This window comes from Cyprinodon variegatus, unplaced genomic scaffold, assembly GCF_000732505.1.
Source record: "Cyprinodon variegatus isolate N-32 unplaced genomic scaffold, C_variegatus-1.0 Scaffold275, whole genome shotgun sequence".
NCBI classification, from domain to species: Eukaryota; Metazoa; Chordata; class Actinopteri; order Cyprinodontiformes; family Cyprinodontidae; genus Cyprinodon; species Cyprinodon variegatus.
Window position 1 is genome coordinate 945,112 of NW_015150728.1, and position 19,291 is coordinate 964,402.

General features: G+C 37.4%; 1 protein-coding gene across 1 annotated transcript in view; it reads left to right on the forward strand.

Moving 5' to 3' along the window:
- ak5 (adenylate kinase 5) overlaps window positions 1-19,291 on the forward strand; it is a 99,626-nt gene that overhangs the window by 62,799 nt on the left and 17,536 nt on the right. The window contains exons 7-8 of the mRNA XM_015383069.1: window positions 2,277-2,367; window positions 18,429-18,502. Of these exons, the coding sequence (XP_015238555.1) occupies window positions 2,277-2,367; window positions 18,429-18,502 (165 nt within the window). The remainder of the gene's footprint in view (window positions 1-2,276; window positions 2,368-18,428; window positions 18,503-19,291) is intronic.

Sequence of the window (19,291 nt, forward strand, 5' to 3'; positions counted from 1 at the left end):
TTTACTTCCATAAATTGCAGGATCCTCTTTACTTTATCTTTGCCAGAAGATTTAAACTTTGAAAGCCTTGCCCTCATAATTTGCATTATCGATTCGTTGTTGCAGCCCTACACATATCATTTATATATTAGCTGCTGTTTCTTTATCACTGATGACAAATCATGCAGATACAAAAATCTCTACATGTCTGAAGTGACCAAGTGCAAATTGCAGTGAGTGAAGATAACTGGCTGTTGAGATTATGAAGCCGTCCTGTCACTCTAGAAAATAAGACTGATCTAAATGAATATTCCCTGAGTGAGTTTAGCTCTTAGGTTTGTTAAAATAAAGCCCACTGTAAGCATTTAATAAAAAAAATTAAAAATACAAATCTCCTTTTAAGACAAACTAAGGTAAAACAATGCTCACATCTTATTTCTGTTCTAAATGTCCTTAACAAATGCTTTTATTTAAGGTTAAATCGGCCCACTGACAGCTCTACAAACAGCATCTACTGTAATGGATTTGTAACTTCAACTCCTTGATAACACTCCTGAACAATCAGATCATAAAGTTATAAAAATGGCTGTTTAGTACAGAAGGAGATGCTGCTAAAAAGCTCCAGGTGAAATATAAAAAAAAAAAAAAAAAGAATCCGTTTTCCATTTAGATTACAAACGTAAAACATACTTTTGTCTTTATCATTTATTTAGAAATTGTTTGCATACATATTTAAATAAATTTAAGGTACTTCCATCTACAGTATGACATTTTGTGTAATATCCATCATTATAACGCTGACCTCGTGTGCTTCTTTAGGGTTAGTCTGTAGTGTGTTTTTGCTTTTGGAGAATTTATACTGTCTCTAATTATCCAGACCTAGTCTAGACACATTAGCCTGTTTTTACTTTTTCTTCGCTTAAATTTTGCTTTATACTGTATGTATAAAGACATGCTCTTTTTCACCTTTTTACTAAAGATGTAAAATGTATACAAGTCACAGTTTGGTACGTATTTACTATTACGGTGAATGTACAATTTTAAAAGATAGGATGTGTTGACTAACAAGATCACTTAAAAATGTAAAACTGTTTCTTTTTACTGCTTTGATCTAAAGCCATCAGTTTAGCTATAAAGCCTAAAACCAAAATCTGCCTTTATTGTTGGCAAAAAGAGCACAATAAAAGATGTTTAAAGGCAGTAGAGAATCGAATAACGTCTGAAAGGATTTAAAATGTTTAACATTTGCTCACTTTGTGTGAAGTATTAAGACAGGCATGCCCAAAAATCGGTCCTGGAGGGTCGCTCTCCTGCTGGTTTTAGAGGGTTCCCTGCTCCAGCACAGCTCATTTCCATGATAGCTGATTAAAAGGCTTTTCCTGAACTGCAGCCAGAATCAGCTGTGTTGAAGAAGGGAAAGTGTGTGGCAGTGCATGTTACCCTTTGTCATATTTTCTCATTCTCGCTCCACTGCTGAACAACAGAAACCTGAAAAAAACAAGCTGGCGGAAATTTTATTATGATTGTTAGTATTACCAGTTATTATATTTACTTATCTAACCCCTTTTTTTCCTCATTTTCTGTTACAACACTAAGTATAAAAAAGACAAAGGGAAATGCAAGGGTAACAAAAGTTTGGGCATTATATATTTATGAAAACGTAATGCTTTCATCAGAGATTTAAAGGGTTAGGTCATTTTGCAGCCCGTCAAGTCGGTGCATATTGTCTTCACAAACACCGGTGACCAACTGCTCCATAAGAGATTACTTAAATACTATGGTTACCTCCAGAGGAGTCTGGAAGTCAGCTAAGGGCTACTCTTTATATAAACAAACTCCCTCTCTCAACTAAGTCGTTTCAGTTTTAGTTTCAGCTGTTTCCACCAGCAGGAGGTCACACTCTGCCTTCCAGCAACATTTTTTACTCTGAATGGAACATTGGATCTGCTAGAAGCAGATTAGGAAAGTCTCAAGTTCACTCAGACACCTTATCCCTCACGGCCCTATCTGCAAGTGCTGATCATGCAGAGGAAGTGAGACAGGCTTCTGAGGGTTCTGAAAGCAGCCGACTGACACAGAGGGGAAGCTCATAAATGTACTTTTATAAAAGCTTCAGGTGTGCTCTGAATACAGAATAAATTGAGAGCACAGCTTCCAGTACCTAAAATCATTTCAAACCCCTCATTCGTCTGTCAAACTCAGCCTTAAAGTGCAGGAACGAAGGTCAAGCACAAAGAGTAATGTCGAGAAAGTTTTAAACGCCACACTTAAGATCATTTTCCTTTTACCTGTTTCAGCTGGATGCTGATCGAGATGAAGAGGAGGTTTTCTGTGACATCAGCATGACTCTGGATAACAAGCTGTTTCCCTCCAAAGAGCCCGCCGCTGGTAAGATCAGCTCATTATTCGTTAACTGTGACATGCAGTAATTGTGAATGACTTATTGGCTCCTCTAAAAAGTTTGTTTTTAAACTAAAAATAGGATGTTGGTGCATATAAAAGTATTAAATAATCATTTCCAGGGTAAAATACAAAGTGCCTGGTAATGCAGCAAGTTTCAGCACTCCTGTAGCGTATTACTAGTTTTTCAAGTTACAGCATAAATAATTGTGGACTTGTATTGTCAGTTGCGCAAGGGTAGAGCTTGCGACATATGCTTTGAGGGCTCAGTTCTTCGAATTCTGTCCTGTGGCCCTTTGCGAAATGTCTTCCCCCTTTTCTCTCTCTACCCCATAACCCTGCAAGCACAGTGTCAAACTAAGGCCACTGGTGCCAAAGAAAAGGTACTTAATGAAGCTGCTTGAACTTGACTGCCCACCCTTGTAAAAAAAAAAACAACCTGAAAATAGACTGAATGTCTAGTGCTACGCTTATGCAGATTTGTGCACAAAAAAATTGAATGTGTGCTACTTATGCTTATTAGATATTAAAGATTCTTTTTTTAGATCATCCAGAGGTCACCATCCGCCCATTAAACTACGATTTGAACCAAAGTGGTCTCCTTTTTTAGTGCTTCATTAGTGCAGATTCGTGCTGTTGCAACCGACATTTGTGCTGCCTTTGTTTTTAAGATATAATTAATAAATATTTCAGTCAATGATGTCACCATCCCTCACTACGCTCTGATTTGAACCAAATTGGTTTTAGAGCTTAGTCCTTAAATAAAAGTTGCACAAACAACTATTTTTTCAGCACAAATCTGCACTAACCATTCAGTCAATTTGCAGAGTTTTTTTTTGTGTGGGTGGGGTGTCAGCTTCATGCAGCTACTTAATGATTATAAATCAGACTCAAAAGGTTTAGGAAATATAAATGAGATATGAGTGCTTCCCCCAGCCCACGTACATTTGGGGCTACAGAAATTGTTGTCAACATTTGAATATTTTTAAAGCTATGGCACTTTAAATATTTCCTAACCTTTTTACTAAATTTTACTAAAATTTCTGAAACAGAAGCCTAACTTATTCCATTAAAACTATCCATATTTATAATATTATTCACTTTCATCATCGTCAAAAGTTAAAAAGATTTGCCTTAACAATGCTTAAAAGGGTTTAAATTACCTGTCACACATGTCTACTACTACTACTACAAACATTACATACCCTGAGGAGGATCTCAGTTCAACCGTAGGCCTTTTACAAAAACCAAAACAAGCTTTTACACAATTAAATATCACGCACATTACATGTCAGTATACATAGATAATACAACCACAGAAGGCCTCACCTTTTATATCAACTTCAAACTTTATGGACATGCACTAAACACTCTGGTCTATTGTTTTAAACAATTTTACAACCAATCTGTGGCCAGTTTGGGTGCTCACAGCCCCTCGAAAAAAAAACAACAGCCCCCTTTTTTTTTTTTTTTTATAATTTTCACACCATTGGGTAATGTGCGTGACGAAACAATTTTTGCTCCTTTACCATCTACATTAAAACAGAACCAGACTGCTTTGAGGTTAGGGTGCTACATTAGAGGCCCCAATGAGATAAAAATAAAAAAAAAATCCATAAATATTGTAAAATGCCAATATCATAGAAAAATTATTTAAAATGTGTAATGTGCTTGATGTTTATTACACAAACAGGTCTAAACAGGCACTGTGCTTATAATAGCCACCCCAAACCAAAGCTCCTCAACACATTTAAATCTTAGAAAATAAAGAAATTTTGTAAAGCATTAAAAACCAAAAAATGGCAAGAATTTGATTAAAACTGCTCGAAATTACTCAGAAAGAGGAGAAAGGTGCCAAAAGGTTGTGTTTGAATGTGGACATTATGGTAGGTAATGCACATAACTAAGTAAAAAACACTTGAATACAATAAAGGGATGTCTGCTTAAACATATATAGACCAATTAGCCTCTGTGGGGCCGATAAAAAACTGATAACTTATAACTCACTTTGGTCACGCACTGGGTCGTATGCCCCAAGTATGACTCTATGGTGCCAAGCCGTAAGGGCCGAGGCCGATGCTCCTACTACCATTACTCAATTTTCACACATTTTCGGGGGAGAAAAGTGCATTTAGACAAGGAAGAGAGCTTTATATTCAACTTTTCATCAGATTTTGATCAATATTACTCACCTTTAGATGAATTTTTGACATAAAAGTTGAGAAAATTGAAGAGTAAACAGGCTCAAACTATGTGCAGGTTCATTTGTGAGTCAGCTCACAGGCTCATGTCTGGTGTTTACTTCCTCCGGTTAACTCTAGGAGCTTTATTAGGAGAAATTTCCCGCCACTATTTTTCGCACGTGACAAGGCATTGAGGCCTGTTTTTCTTTTTTTTTGTTCTGTTCCTTTTCTTTTCTGTTGATATTCATGAAAAAAACTCATTAGAATAGTAAATATATTTATTATTTAAGTGCTACACTGTAAAACGAATTGTGTAATGTGCCTGGCACAATGGATTTTAAAAAATATATTAAGGTCTATGGCAACTAGAGCTTTGCAGTTAGGCCCCACTTTTTTTTCTCAAGTAAGACCCATGGGACCCCCATAGAGGCAGAGGAATTAAATAGTTGAGACAATTATTTAAGAGCACATTCTGGCATCTCAAAAGTTTCGTCACGCACATTACAGTGACTATTTCAATTTATAAAAAGGCATAGCAATTGTTTAAGGTAGCTTATGGTGCTCTACCCCTGCCTATGTTAAAAGTACATGGCTTGAAATACAGGGAATTGTAAAATAAATAATGCTGGGTTTTTTTTTTTGTTTTTTTTTTTTACATTTTAGGGGCTATTTATGGGCTGACATGTGTATATTTGGATTTCTTCAGAAGCCCTGGATGTTTTCTATCAAGATATATGCAATATTTTTTTTCTATGGTCCTCTGAAGTCAAAATAAACCCAAAAATGCCAAATGTACATGAGCTGGCGGAATGACCCATATGTGGCCCACCTGCTTTAGCAATGTGATTGTTGTGTAAAGTTATTCTATGAAGATCTCAGACACAAACATGTGAGTTTAAAGGTGTTTTGAATAAAGGGATGGAGGAGATGGGTTATCTGGGTGGACTTTAGGATGGAGGCTTGCGAGGAGAATAGTTGGTTTGGTGAGCTTGATGCAATATATTGAGATGTGGATAAAGGAACAGAACACAGTGTATAGTTTGGCCAGAGATGCCCCGACAGTCATCCAGACTGGGCTCTGATATGGAAGTAGTGCAATAAATAATGCATTGGTGAGATGTTAGACCACAGCAGAACCCAACAAAAATGTTCAATGAAGCAGAATCTCACAGCTGTCCTTCTGACTGTAGAGTGAATCTTGAGATGAGGCGTTTTCTCCCTCTGTCTGAACTGAACATATAGTCATAGATCTGTTTATCAAGCCTTAGGAGAGGCTAAAATTAATTTTAGATTTTGCAAATGGTCACTTTTACTGAAGATGAGATGGCTGTTGTCATTAATGGAGATATCTGAAAGGTATGGATGAACTGGAGGATTATGGTGGATGAGGATGGGGGAACTTTGTGCACCACATGAAGCATGAAGAAGGCTAGAAGAAATATGGTTTCTAGTTAGGTTCACACAGAAGATAAACAGCTGGTGTAGAATATTGTGATGCAATAACTGAGGAGAGTTGCTCATCAGGGTGGCTGAGCTCTTATTGGCCTGTGGTAACCCAGAGGAAAGGACAAGAATCCACAGCTACAGTTGGAGAATCCGTCATCAGCACAATGTTTAAAGATTAGGGGGAAAAGAAAGCATCTGCCTGCAGAAAATCTAGTTGGCAGTTTTCTTCAAGCCAAAAAAAATATTATGAAAGAAAATTCTTTGATAGAAATAACTGGACATTTAAGTGAACACATCCAGTGTGATGAAACATGGTGGTGGCAACATGATGCTGTGGGCTGCCCTTTTTCTTTGAGAACAGGATAGAAGGAAAGTCGCTCAAAGCTAACCCATGTCTTAGACCAGCTGATTTTCTGCGGTCCATCTAGTCTAAGTTTAAACTATTTTGGAAAGAATAAACAAAGATTCTGCTTAATACATTTCTTAAAAGACTTAAAACAGTTTTAAGTTTAGAAGTTTTGTGAAACCATGTGATTTAAATTAGCAAGGCTAAATATGCTTCTGCCTCTTTTTGGTCTATGACAGTCTCCCATGAAACAGATTGATGTGGATTGTAAGGTGAGGAAATCAATTTTTATTGGTTGAATGTGAACAGATTTATTGTTAAGAGGATTTTCTTAAGAACCAAATAGAGCCTCTGGTTGATATCAGAGGAGATGTTTTATGATCAATAATGATTTTATAAGTCTAAGATGTTTGCACTTGAATCAAAATCCTATTTTTATTTTCAAATCAGATAAAAACTGCTGATCATGGCCACTTTGGATGATTAAAGTAAAGTCTGGCTGCTTGGAGGCCAAATGTAAAGAAACTGAGGAAAATTCTGCCAAGCACTGAATCAAAGCTTCTTCATCTTAATTACCGGAATATGTGGTCTGCAGATTAGCTTCACCTAAAAGGTCCATATTCACCCGGGGAAAGAAAAAAGTCCCATCACTCACAGACATCCTGGATGACACACAACCTGGAGAGGCAGCCAGATTCAGAGAGTTGGTCCCTCTGAGAGAAACAGAGACGCTGTAGGCTGTTATGTAATATCTGACGAGCAGCTGCTCACAGCGCTGTGGTTCACAGTAAACAGGTAATGCTGATTTGAAAGGTGCGATCATTTGGTCGTTCCGAAGGTGTTTCTGTGATTTCACTGTTGGGTTTTATAAGACGGTTATCTAAAAGAAATAAATTTGACCTTTGGCAGTGGAATGAGTTGGCAGAGTTGCATGTGTCAAAAAAGTGTTTTATAACAAAGAGTGGGTGTTACTTGTAAAACTGATCAAACAAGCTTGTTTTAACAGGACACAATTATCATTTCTTCACTGTAGCATCCTTTATAGGATGAATCAACACTAAAAATTTTGATTTCTATGTCATATATTGCTTATTTGGTACATTTTAGTTCAGTGAGTGTTTTCTATCCATCCATCCATCCATCCGGCCATCATTCCACCATCCATCTGTCTACCTATCCATCCACCCACCCATCCATCAATTTATCCATCATTCCAACCCATCCATCCATCCATCCATCCATCATTCCACCATCCGTCTACCTATCCACCCAACCATCCGTCCATCAATCCATCCATCCGCCCATCATTCCACCATCCATCTGTCTACCTATCCATCCACCCACCCATCCATCAATTTATCCATCATTCCATCCATCCACCCATCNTGAGAAAATTGAAGAGTAAACAGGCTCAAACTATGTGCAGGTTCATTTGTGAGTCAGCTCGCAGGGTCATGTCTGGTGTTTACTTCCTCCGGTTAACTCTAGGAGCTTTATTAGGAGAAATTTCCCGCCACTATTTTTCGCACGTGACAAGGCATTGAGGCCTGTTTTTCTTTTTTTTTGTTCTGTTCCTTTTCTTTTCTGTTGATATTCATGAAAAAAACTCATTAGAATAGTAAATATATTTATTATTTAAGTGCTACACTGTAAAACGAATTGTGTAATGTGCCTGGCACAATGGATTTTAAAAAATATATTAAGGTCTATGGCAACTAGAGCTTTGCAGTTAGGCCCCACTTTTTTTTCTCAAGTAAGACCCATGGGACCCCCATAGAGGCAGAGGAATTAAATAGTTGAGACAATTATTTAAGAGCACATTCTGGCATCTCAAAAGTTTCGTCACGCACATTACAGTGACTATTTCAATTTATAAAAAGGCATAGCAATTGTTTAAGGTAGCTTATGGTGCTCTACCCCTGCCTATGTTAAAAGTACATGGCTTGAAATACAGGGAATTGTAAAATAAATAATGCTGGGTTTTTTTTTTTGTTTTTTTTTTTTACATTTTAGGGGCTATTTATGGGCTGACATGTGTATATTTAGATTTCTTCAGAAGCCCTGGATGTTTTCTATCAAGATATATGCAATATTTTTTTTCTATGGTCCTCTGAAGTCAAAATAAACCCAAAAATGCCAAATGTACATGAGCTGGCGGAATGACCCATATGTGGCCCACCTGCTTTAGCAATGTGATTGTTGTGTAAAGTTATTCTATGAAGATCTCAGACACAAACATGTGAGTTTAAAGGTGTTTTGAATAAAGGGATGGAGGAGATGGGTTATCTGGGTGGACTTTAGGATGGAGGCTTGCGAGGAGAATAGTTGGTTTGGTGAGCTTGATGCAATATATTGAGATGTGGATAAAGGAACAGAACACAGTGTATAGTTTGGCCAGAGATGCCCCGACAGTCATCCAGACTGGGCTCTGATATGGAAGTAGTGCAATAAATAATGCATTGGTGAGATGTTAGACCACAGCAGAACTCAAGAAAAATGTTCAATGAAGCAGAATCTCACAGCTGTCCTTCTGACTGTAGAGTGAATCTTGAGATGAGGCGTTTTCTCCCTCCGTCTGAACTGAACATATAGTCATAGATCTGTTTATCAAGCCTTAGGAGAGGCTAAAATTAATTTTAGATTTTGCAAATGGTCACTTTTACTGAAGATGAGATGGCTGTTGTCATTAATGGAAATATCTGAAAGGTATGGATGAACTGGAGGATTATGGTGGATGAGGATGGGGGAACTTTGTGCACCACATGAAGCATGAAGAAGGCTAGAAGAAATATGGTTTCTAGTTAGGTTCACACAGAAGATAAACAGCTGGTGTAGAATATTGTGATGCAATAACTGAGGAGAGTTGCTCATCAGGGTGGCTGAGCTCTTATTGGCCTGTGGTAACCCAGAGGAAAGGACAAGAATCCACAGCTACAGTTGGAGAATCCGTCATCAGCACAATGTTTAAAGATTAGGGGGAAAAGAAAGCATCTGCCTGCAGAAAATCTAGTTGGCAGTTTTCTTCAAGCCAAAAAAAATATTATGAAAGAAAATTCTTTGATAGAAATAACTGGACATTTAAGTGAACACATCCAGTGTGATGAAACATGGTGGTGGCAACATGATGCTGTGGGCTGCCCTTTTTCTTTGAGAACAGGATAGAAGGAAAGTCGCTCAAAGCTAACCCATGTCTTAGACCAGCTGATTTTCTGCGGTCCATCTAGTCTAAGTTTAAACTATTTTGGAAAGAATAAACAAAGATTCTGCTTAATACATTTCTTAAAAGACTTAAAACAGTTTTAAGTTTAGAAGTTTTGTGAAACCATGTGATTTAAATTAGCAAGGCTAAATATGCTTCTGCCTCTTTTTGGTCTATGACAGTCTCCCATGAAACAGATTGATGTGGATTGTAAGGTGAGGAAATCAATTTTTATTGGTTGAATGTGAACAGATTTATTGTTAAGAGGATTTTCTTAAGAACCAAATAGAGCCTCTGGTTGATATCAGAGGAGATGTTTTATGATCAATAATGATTTTATAAGTCTAAGATGTTTGCACTTGAATCAAAATCCTATTTTTATTTTCAAATCAGATAAAAACTGCTGATCATGGCCACTTTGGATGATTAAAGTAAAGTCTGGCTGCTTGGAGGCCAAATGTAAAGAAACTGAGGAAAATTCTGCCAAGCACTGAATCAAAGCTTCTTCATCTTAATTACCGGAATATGTGGTCTGCAGATTAGCTTCACCTAAAAGGTCCATATTCACCCGGGGAAAGAAAAAAGTCCCATCACTCACAGACATCCTGGATGACACACAACCTGGAGAGGCAGCCAGATTCAGGGAGTTGGTCCATCTGAGAGAAACAGAGACGCTGTAGGCTGTTATGTAATATCTGACGAGCAGCTGCTCACAGCGCTGTGGTTCACAGTAAACAGGTAATGCTGATTTGAAAGGTGCGATCATTTGGTCGTTCCGAAGGTGTTTCTGTGATTTCACTGATGGGTTTTATAAGACGGTTATCTAAAAGAAATAAATTTGACCTTTGGCAGTGGAATGAGTTGGCAGAGTTGCATGTGTCAAAAAAGTGTTTTATAACAAAGAGTGGGTGTTACTTGTAAAACTGATCAAACAAGCTTGTTTTAACAGGACACAATTATCATTTCTTCACTGTAGCATCCTTTATAGGATGAATCAACACTAAAAATTTTGATTTCTATGTCATATATTGCTTATTTGGTACATTTTAGTTCAGTGAGTGTTTTCTATCCATCCATCCATCCATCCATCCATCCATCCATCCACCCATCAATCCATCCATCTGCCTATCATTCCACCATCCATCTGTCTACCTATCCATCCACCCACCCAACAATTTATCCATCATTCCATCCACCCATCCACCCATCCATCAATTTATCCATCATTCCATCCATCCTCCCATCCATCAACTTATTCATCATTCCATCCATCCATCCATCCATCCATCCATCCATCCATCCATCCATCCATCCATCCATCCAATAACCCAGATAGTATTTTTCCCCAGTATATGTTTGTAGTTGTGCAGCAGCAGTAAATGTGTTTGAAAGAAAACAAGTTGGAACGCCTGTAGCCCAGAACCCATTCCAAAGGAGAACTGATGGGTGTTCTTCTCCTGATTAATAGACGGGATAAACTTCAGAAGACATCCTGAGGCTGATTGAAGATATGATCCATAACTATTGAAGCCTCAAAGTATATTTTATTGTGGACTGTTGAGCAAGCTGCTGTTTCCTTTTATTTAATTTTTATTAAAAAAATTCTATGTAATGGGCAGCTTTAGTAATTGTTGAACAGTAATTGCTGAGGAGGAAGCAGATTCTTGTTAGGAGGTTGCAAAGCCACCATGAAGGTAACATATGGCAAACCAAACATTTTGGCAAAAGCATGTTCCGATTACGGATTGGTATTAACAGGGATTGTTGCTCTGTGCTAAATATTTTTGGGTGTTTAGTTGAATAAATGATGAGTCAGAAACTGTATGTTAAGGATACATCTGTTTTACAGTGAGAAACCCAGGGAAATTGGCTGCTTTTCAGGAATCCATTTTTTAAAATTAGATTGACCCACAAACCACCCACACATCTGTTTCCCTCAAAATCTGTGTGTCAGATTGCTTGGTTTGAGCACATAATGAGACTCAGGGCCCATTCTCTTTTCAGTGCTTGACAATCCCTCATGCTGCTTGACAACAAGCTGACACACTCTTTTCCCTATAAAAGAGACAGTCTGTTATATGATACACATTTTAAAGACTGAACAGACTTAGAGGGGTTACAGGATGGATTATGAGTTACACACATTTAAAAAAAAAAAAAGGAGTTTCCCAAATAAAATATGCCTCAAATTGTGTCATGATTTCCCATGAAAGCTCGCTACATAAATGAGGTAATAAATATTTATATTTTTATATGTATATATGTATTTTTTTTTTATGTTTATTAAAAGAAGACATAATCTGTGACAAAGCAGTGAGGGTAGGTCGCACGCTGAAGAACTAGAGCTGATATTGGCCAGTTTTACATTTCTACTTTCTGCAAAAGGTTTAACCTGTAGGACTATGGCATAAACTAAGCAGCACGGATGACTAAAGGGAGAAATTCACAGCTAAAAAGCAAACTGGGCCCTAAAATTAATGATGATGTCACAGCAACAAACTAAGGAGGCTCAGCTGGAACCTCAGGTTCAATACCAAGAAAATTACAGAAGAAGAAACAATCTGAGGATCAAGAGTGTCCCGGAGATATTTGAGAAGATGAACAACGTGATGGAGTGTGTTATGGATGTAGTACCATCCCTACTCCCACAAGACCACAACACAGATCAAATCGTCATTAAGAGGGCTCACATTATACCTGCTACGCTAAAAGAAGACAAAGCACACCAGCCAGACCCCACCACATCCTGGTGAAATTCCTTCTCTTTGCGGACAGGGAGAAAATACGACTCAGAGATGGAGAAGTTGGAACTTTTTACTGAAGGGGAAATAAGATAGGATTCTTTCCTGACTTCACGAGAGAAGTACAAGAAAAAAGGAACACAGTTTTTAAGATCAGACGTATACTGTATGTGGAGCCATGGGACTGAAATATACCACGCAGTACCTCTCAGTGTTTTGGATCTCCCTCTTTTGAAGACGCCACCACAGCAAAGAAGGTAGATAAATACCAACCCCAGGAGGAAAGTGAATAAACAAACAGGCTGCAATGATCAATGGAAATATCTCCTCTTAGAGAACACTAATTATAACCTCCAACTGTCTAAAATGTTCATCATATTATACAAGCTGAAACTGGACTCGTTAAACTGGACATATTTATGCTATTTTGATGAGATTCCTTTGCTTTCCTGATGGAGAGATATCTAAATGAGTATATGTTCATGTTGCACATATTTCCTTAATATGTACAGTTCAAATAGCCCAGCTCCTTTGGTATTTTTCCCTTTTTCTTCCTATCTAGGTAATTTGAATTAACAAAGCTCTGGTGGAAGTTCTTGATGCTTATAACTACTATAAATTGTTGGTTTAGCACTGACCCTAACCCTGTTGGTCTTTTTGTTTTCTCTTTTATTACATGTCTAAACACAACTGCTGTATCACAACCTATAATGATGGCCTTTTTACTATTACTGATAAATGGGGACCATAGTTAAAGTATACTCCCAATGGTCTGTGCTCTTATACTAAATGACGCAAAGTACTTAAATATCTAAAACAGAAAAAGTAGATATGATGATGCTACAAGAAACACACTTGTTAGAGAAATACATTACTGGAATTAAAGACAGATGGTTGGGACAAGCCAATACCTTCAAACAGTTTCTATTCTATTTTCCAAACATCTCTCAATTAAAGTGGAAAAAGAATCTAAAGACAAAAAAGGTCAAGTAATTATTCTGCTTGTCAATATTACAGGACAAAATATTATTATAGCCAATATATATGCGCCTAATATAGAGGACCCAGAATTTTTCTTACAGCCAAAGACAATTCTTATGGATTTTGGCAGGAAATTTCAACCCTTAGATGTCTTTTTGGATAGATCTGGGAAATCAATTCCTAAAATCAGCAAAATCCAGGAAGTGATTAAAGCTCTGAGCAAACATGCTGGATTATCAGATGTTTGGAGACTCCTAAATACTTCAGCACAAGACTATACCTTCCTCTCAGAGTAGGGACTCTGTTTATAGTCAGATAAACAATTTTTTGATCTCACACTCTCTCATTTTAAAGTGTCGGGAATTGCAATATTGGTTCAATAGCAATAACTGATCATGCCCCCATAGACGTAGTCCTACAATTGGGATCTCATTAAGAAAAGGCTAGGGGATGGAGGATGAATACCAGTTTACTAAATTATGTTGACCTATGCAAAAAACACAAAGAACCAACTACTGAATACTTTATAAACAATACTAATACTGCATGCCAAAACTCCATTTATGATGGTTTAAAGTGTACAATAGGGGAATACTGATACAACACTCCTCTCTAATCAAATACAAGATTCCCAAAAGTTAAACTGTATGAAAATGAAATAAAGGTATTGCAGAGGGAATATCTGGAAAACATTAACCCATCAATCTTTGTTAAATTAGTCAGTGCTAAATATGAGCTAAATACAATATTCTCAAAAAAGGAGAGTACTCTCTTTTCTGGATCAAACAGAGATGGTATGAATCAGGCAATAAAGCTGATAAATTATTATCCAGCCAATTAAATGCCAAACAAGCAGCACGTCAAAGGACAATTTGATGTAAATATAGCTGAAGGGTTTTTTTGAAGGTTAACCGTTTAGAAACTATCCAAAGAGAGTGCCACATAACTAGAAGGACCACCTAACTATGGAATAACTCGTTTAAACCATTAAAACATATTTAAGACCCTGGATGAAACTATCTAAAGAGAGTGCCACATAACTAGAAGGACCACCTAACTATGGAATAACTCGTTTAAACCATTAAAACATATTTAAGACCCTGGATGAAATGATAAACAACTTTATTTGGGAGGGAAAAAGCCTAAAATGTCTTTCATAAAACTCCAAACTAAAATAGACTATGGAGGATTACGACTACCCAATATGCAACTATCATGAAAATATCAGGAAGCTTTTACAATCGCTTATGTGAAACAACCACAATTTTCCGACCTGAGTGAACTTGGAAGGTGAAATAAATGCTCCATTTAAAGCCTTTATCTATCCTAACATCCAAATGATGGAATCAAATCAGTCCAATTATGACTCGCACTAAAAACGTTTGGCAGCATTTACATAAAAAAGCAAACACCTGTCCCTTCACTCAAGGAGCAGCCTCAGTGTGGAATAACCCAAAAATTAAAATAGAGGAGAAAATCATCTTCTGGAGGAGCTGGCATACAACAGGGATTGACAGTATAAACTGCTTCTTCCTAAATGGTACCTTACTTTCATTTCAACAACTTCAAGAATTATACAATCTAAACTACCAAGCTTTCTGGAGGTTCCTACAAACAAGGGATTGCCTCACAAAATTAAAGAAACCTGAGGTAACTACACCCACAGAATCAGCAATATACACCATGCTTAATAAATTGAAAGAGTCACCATGATGAGTAAGTCATATTTATAACCACCTGATTAAGAACACTTGCAATATTTATACAGGACTTAAAAAGGTATGGGAATCTGAATTAAACAAAAGGTTCCCAGAGGAACAGTGGGCTGCAATAGTCAAACAAATGTTGAAGCCCAAGAGGGATGCATTCTCCAAATTGATCCAGTTAAAAATTCTGAATCGATTATATTGGACACCGGTTATATTACTTAGAGCTAGAATAAGTAAATCTGATATGCTGGCGATGTAAACAAAGTCCGGCGGACATGCTTCATATGTTCCTCGTGTGTCCGAACCTAATTTGTTATTGGCAGTAGGTTATGTAGAAAATTAACAGCACCCTTAAGTCCAACTTTACTTTTGACACCCACATTGGGACTTCGTAACTCTTAGATTATAATGTCAAAATAGGATAAAAAAAAAAAGCACAGTAGTTAAAATAGCTCTCACCACGGAAAAGGTGAGTTATATTAAGACACTGGAAAGGATAAAATTTCCCTACCTATACAGAAATGCATGCAGCGCTTTTAAAAACCGCATTTTACGAACGACTCATCCACAAGATAAATGGTGAGACTGAAGCATATCAGAGTACGTGGGAACAGTTCTTAGAACCAGAGAGGTAAGGCTCAAACACTATTGGTCCAGAATAATAGGTAAAGTGTGTGTGAACTTTTTTATTTACAATATCTATTCACTTAATTTATTTATTTTTTTAATATATATACTATATTTTCTCTTGCTTTACCCCCTCTGCTGGCTGGGGTGGGGGGAGTACGGGGAGGGAAATAAAATAAAAAATCTCAATTGAAAACACCAATATTGTCAACGTCGGTTCCACTGTATGTTTAATTGTTGAAGGATTTAATAAACATTGAAAACTGAGAAGAAAAAAATAAAGAAGACAGAATCAGGGTTTGAAAGCAGATGCACTTAACTAGTCCTGCACTTAATACAGTTATTTTCTTTCTAAAGGGAAGGTTTAGCTAAGCCAACTATCTCCAACACAAAAATATCTTGACACAAGCCAAAACTTACAAATAAATGCACTTTTTGTTTTTGATTAGCAGTCTAGAATAATCTGTTTTTATGCTTTGAAATTGCTTTTCTAAGCAACATGGCAACACATGAGCTCTGATTGATGATAGCAGAGGGTATTATTGCTGAAGCCAAAAACATTCGCACCATTTTGTTATCTCTTCAAAACAAGCGAGTTACTCTTTGAATGTTAAAAATACCTTGTTAAAAGCTGATCTTTGCCTCAGGTCTGAGATAATTAGCTGCTGTCTGCCCCTAATACTGTTACATGCAGGTTTGTAAAAGCGATGTGAAATTTCTGCCATTTGAACTGATCCTTTCAGTCCTGATCCTTTCAATATATTTAAATTCAGAGATGCAAAAGTAAAAAAGGAGATGGAATATTTTTGCAACACTTCACTTAAATTCATGCTGATTAAAATGAAATCTGTATCAAGAGATTAAATTCACTTTTTAAATGAGCTCTTTAAATTTTATCTTTTGAGAGAAGGAAAATAAAAGACTTGATGAAGCTCCTTAAAGGACAAAAAATCCTGTAAAATTTTAGTTTTAGTTCCCCAGAGAGAACCAGACTGTTGTCCTCCGATTGGGCCGTCCTCTCTGATTATCCCAGCAGCAGCGGCACGAGTTCTGTGTTGAAGTGCTGCTGACAAGCTCCCCACCACCTGACACGACCCAGAGATGTTGCTACGCTGTCATGCCTGACCGAGTAATATCAGCAGAGTCAGATGAACTCTGACAATCTGCTGACTCTTTAGTTTGGACCTCCTGGGACCATTTTAGTCTGCTGTAATCTGAAGTTCTTTTTTATCCTTCATCATCAGGCTTGAAGTAGCAAAGTTTCTGTTTTACTGTCTGACCAAACATTTGGATCTACACTTTCTTTGCTAATCTATTTTAGTGAGGATGATGTATTTTGCTGCCACATTCACACTTAAGCAACTATCCTTAGCTTTATTCATGTGCAGTGTTTTGCTTGCACATCTGTAGCTTACATGTCGACATGTATACCCATCCCAGGATCAAATACACATAATCCATCCTACAGAATGAGGTAAATAACCTGTATCGTGTGGCTCCAATTGTCAGGTCCTGCAGGTTATGTGATTTTGCTTTGGATTTTTAGGGTTTGCCACATTCTTATATTTTTGCTTTTTAATTTGGTTTGTTATTGGGTTTTCTCAGCGGTTTTCCTTTACCTTCTCTAGTTATTGTTTCTATAGTGCTGAAATTCTTGTCTTTGTGTGTTTTTTGCAGGGTTTATCGCTTTCTTATCATTTTCCCTCAGCCAGGGCACCTGTGTTTTGTTATTTGTTCTGCCATTTGCACATTGTTTTCCCCACTACTTTAAAGAGGCACTACAGAGTTTTCTAATGATACTGCCACCTGTGGCCAAAACAGAACTGCAGCACCCTTATGTACGTTTGTGGCTGGAGCTCATTCTTGACAAGGTTATTTTTATATGGTTTTGGCATCGTTGCCTGAGTTGAGCTGTATGCCGTTTGCTTCTCAGCATCCACAAAATCCATCTCAAATATATCCCTTCAAATGTTAGCTAGTGGTTTGACCCATTCAACATGGGCGCGTTTGACATCACATATTGAATGAGTCAGAACGTGCAGAGGCTTTGCGGTAGTGCACCTTTTTACAAACAGGGTATAAAAGTCTTTCACTAAAGGGGGTGCTCAGCTCCTCCACAGTCTGGTGCAGAGGGTGGAAGGTGTTGTCCATGATGGATGTAAGCTTGGATAGCACCCTCCTCTCAGCCACTTCCTCCACTGAGTCCAGAGTTCAGCCCAGGACAGAAGTGGCCTTTCTCACTAGTTTGTTTAGTCTCTTTTTGTCCCGCTCTGTGCAGCCAGGGGCCCAGGAGACTACAGCATAGAGGAGGGCTGATGCCACCACAGTCATAGAAGGTTTTAAGCAGGGATCTGGTCACTCCAAAGGACCTCAGCCTCCTAAAGAGGTGGATGCGGTTCTGGCCCTTCAAAGGCTTCCCTGTTTTCTTTTCACCCTGGAATTGTTTTGGATCATTCTTGTATGTTCCAGACCAGTGAAACTTCCAAATCAGTGTTAAAGATTATAACAATAAGGTGAATATCTGGTAAATCTAATAAAAGAAGAAAAAGTGCACTTTGTTTTTCCAAACACCTTTTCTGTAAGGACTTTTCTTTGGTCAATAAGCTATATATATATAAAAGTTAGTGTGTGTGCTGTGCACTTCGAGTTGAATAATATTTTAATCTGGTAAATACCACATCTTTTTAATTATGACCTGATACATAATACTTGTTAAAAGATGACTTAACGTCCGTTTGCGGGTTTCTAAAGTGCCAAGCTAATAGAGAGAATCCTGAGTGGGTTATGTGTGAATAATTGGATTTTTCCTGTGTTCAGGTCCAAGTGAGCTGGATCTCAGTCTGCTGGGGGAAACAGGCAGCCTGGCAGAGGTAGCCTACAAGGACAATGAGGTAAGAGGATTTCTCAGTGCTAATTCAAACTGAAAACATAGATTTTATATTTAAATATGCATGAAGCTGTTACACTCGGTTCTTTCCTAAAAGACTGATGGAACCTCTAGAAACCTAAAAATGAATGTAGGACATCCTGTAGTAAGTGTCCTTCAGTTAATGAACCTTCCCTCCAAACTTCCTCTTTGGCATTTTTTATATATCTTTAGTACCAGTATTTTAATATCTCACTGCTCTTTTTGATCACATTTCAAATAAAAACCACCATCAAGATAACAGCCTGACTTCCACATCCAGAGCTCTCATATTCTTGCATATCCTATTTGCATCAAAACATAAATGACAGGCTAAAAGTAGCTTTAAAAAAAAAGAGGCATCAGTAAGTCCATCTCAAAGGCCAGATGATTCAGCGCTGTAAATGTCCTGAGATAGCAGACAATGTTGGGCAACGTTTGGCAGTGTTTCAATTCAGCTCTGTTCCATCTGGACGCTGCCGCCGTCGGTGAAGTAATAACCCCAGCCTCTGCCTGATCTGTTATGAAGGACACAAAACATCTTTCCTTTCCTCTTTCTGATCAAGTTAAATTATCTGCGCCTATATATATATATATATATACATATACATATATACATATATATACATATACATATACACACATATACATATATACATATACACACATATACATATATACATATACATATATACACATATACATATATACATATACATATATATATACATATATACATATATATATACATATATATACATATATACACACATAT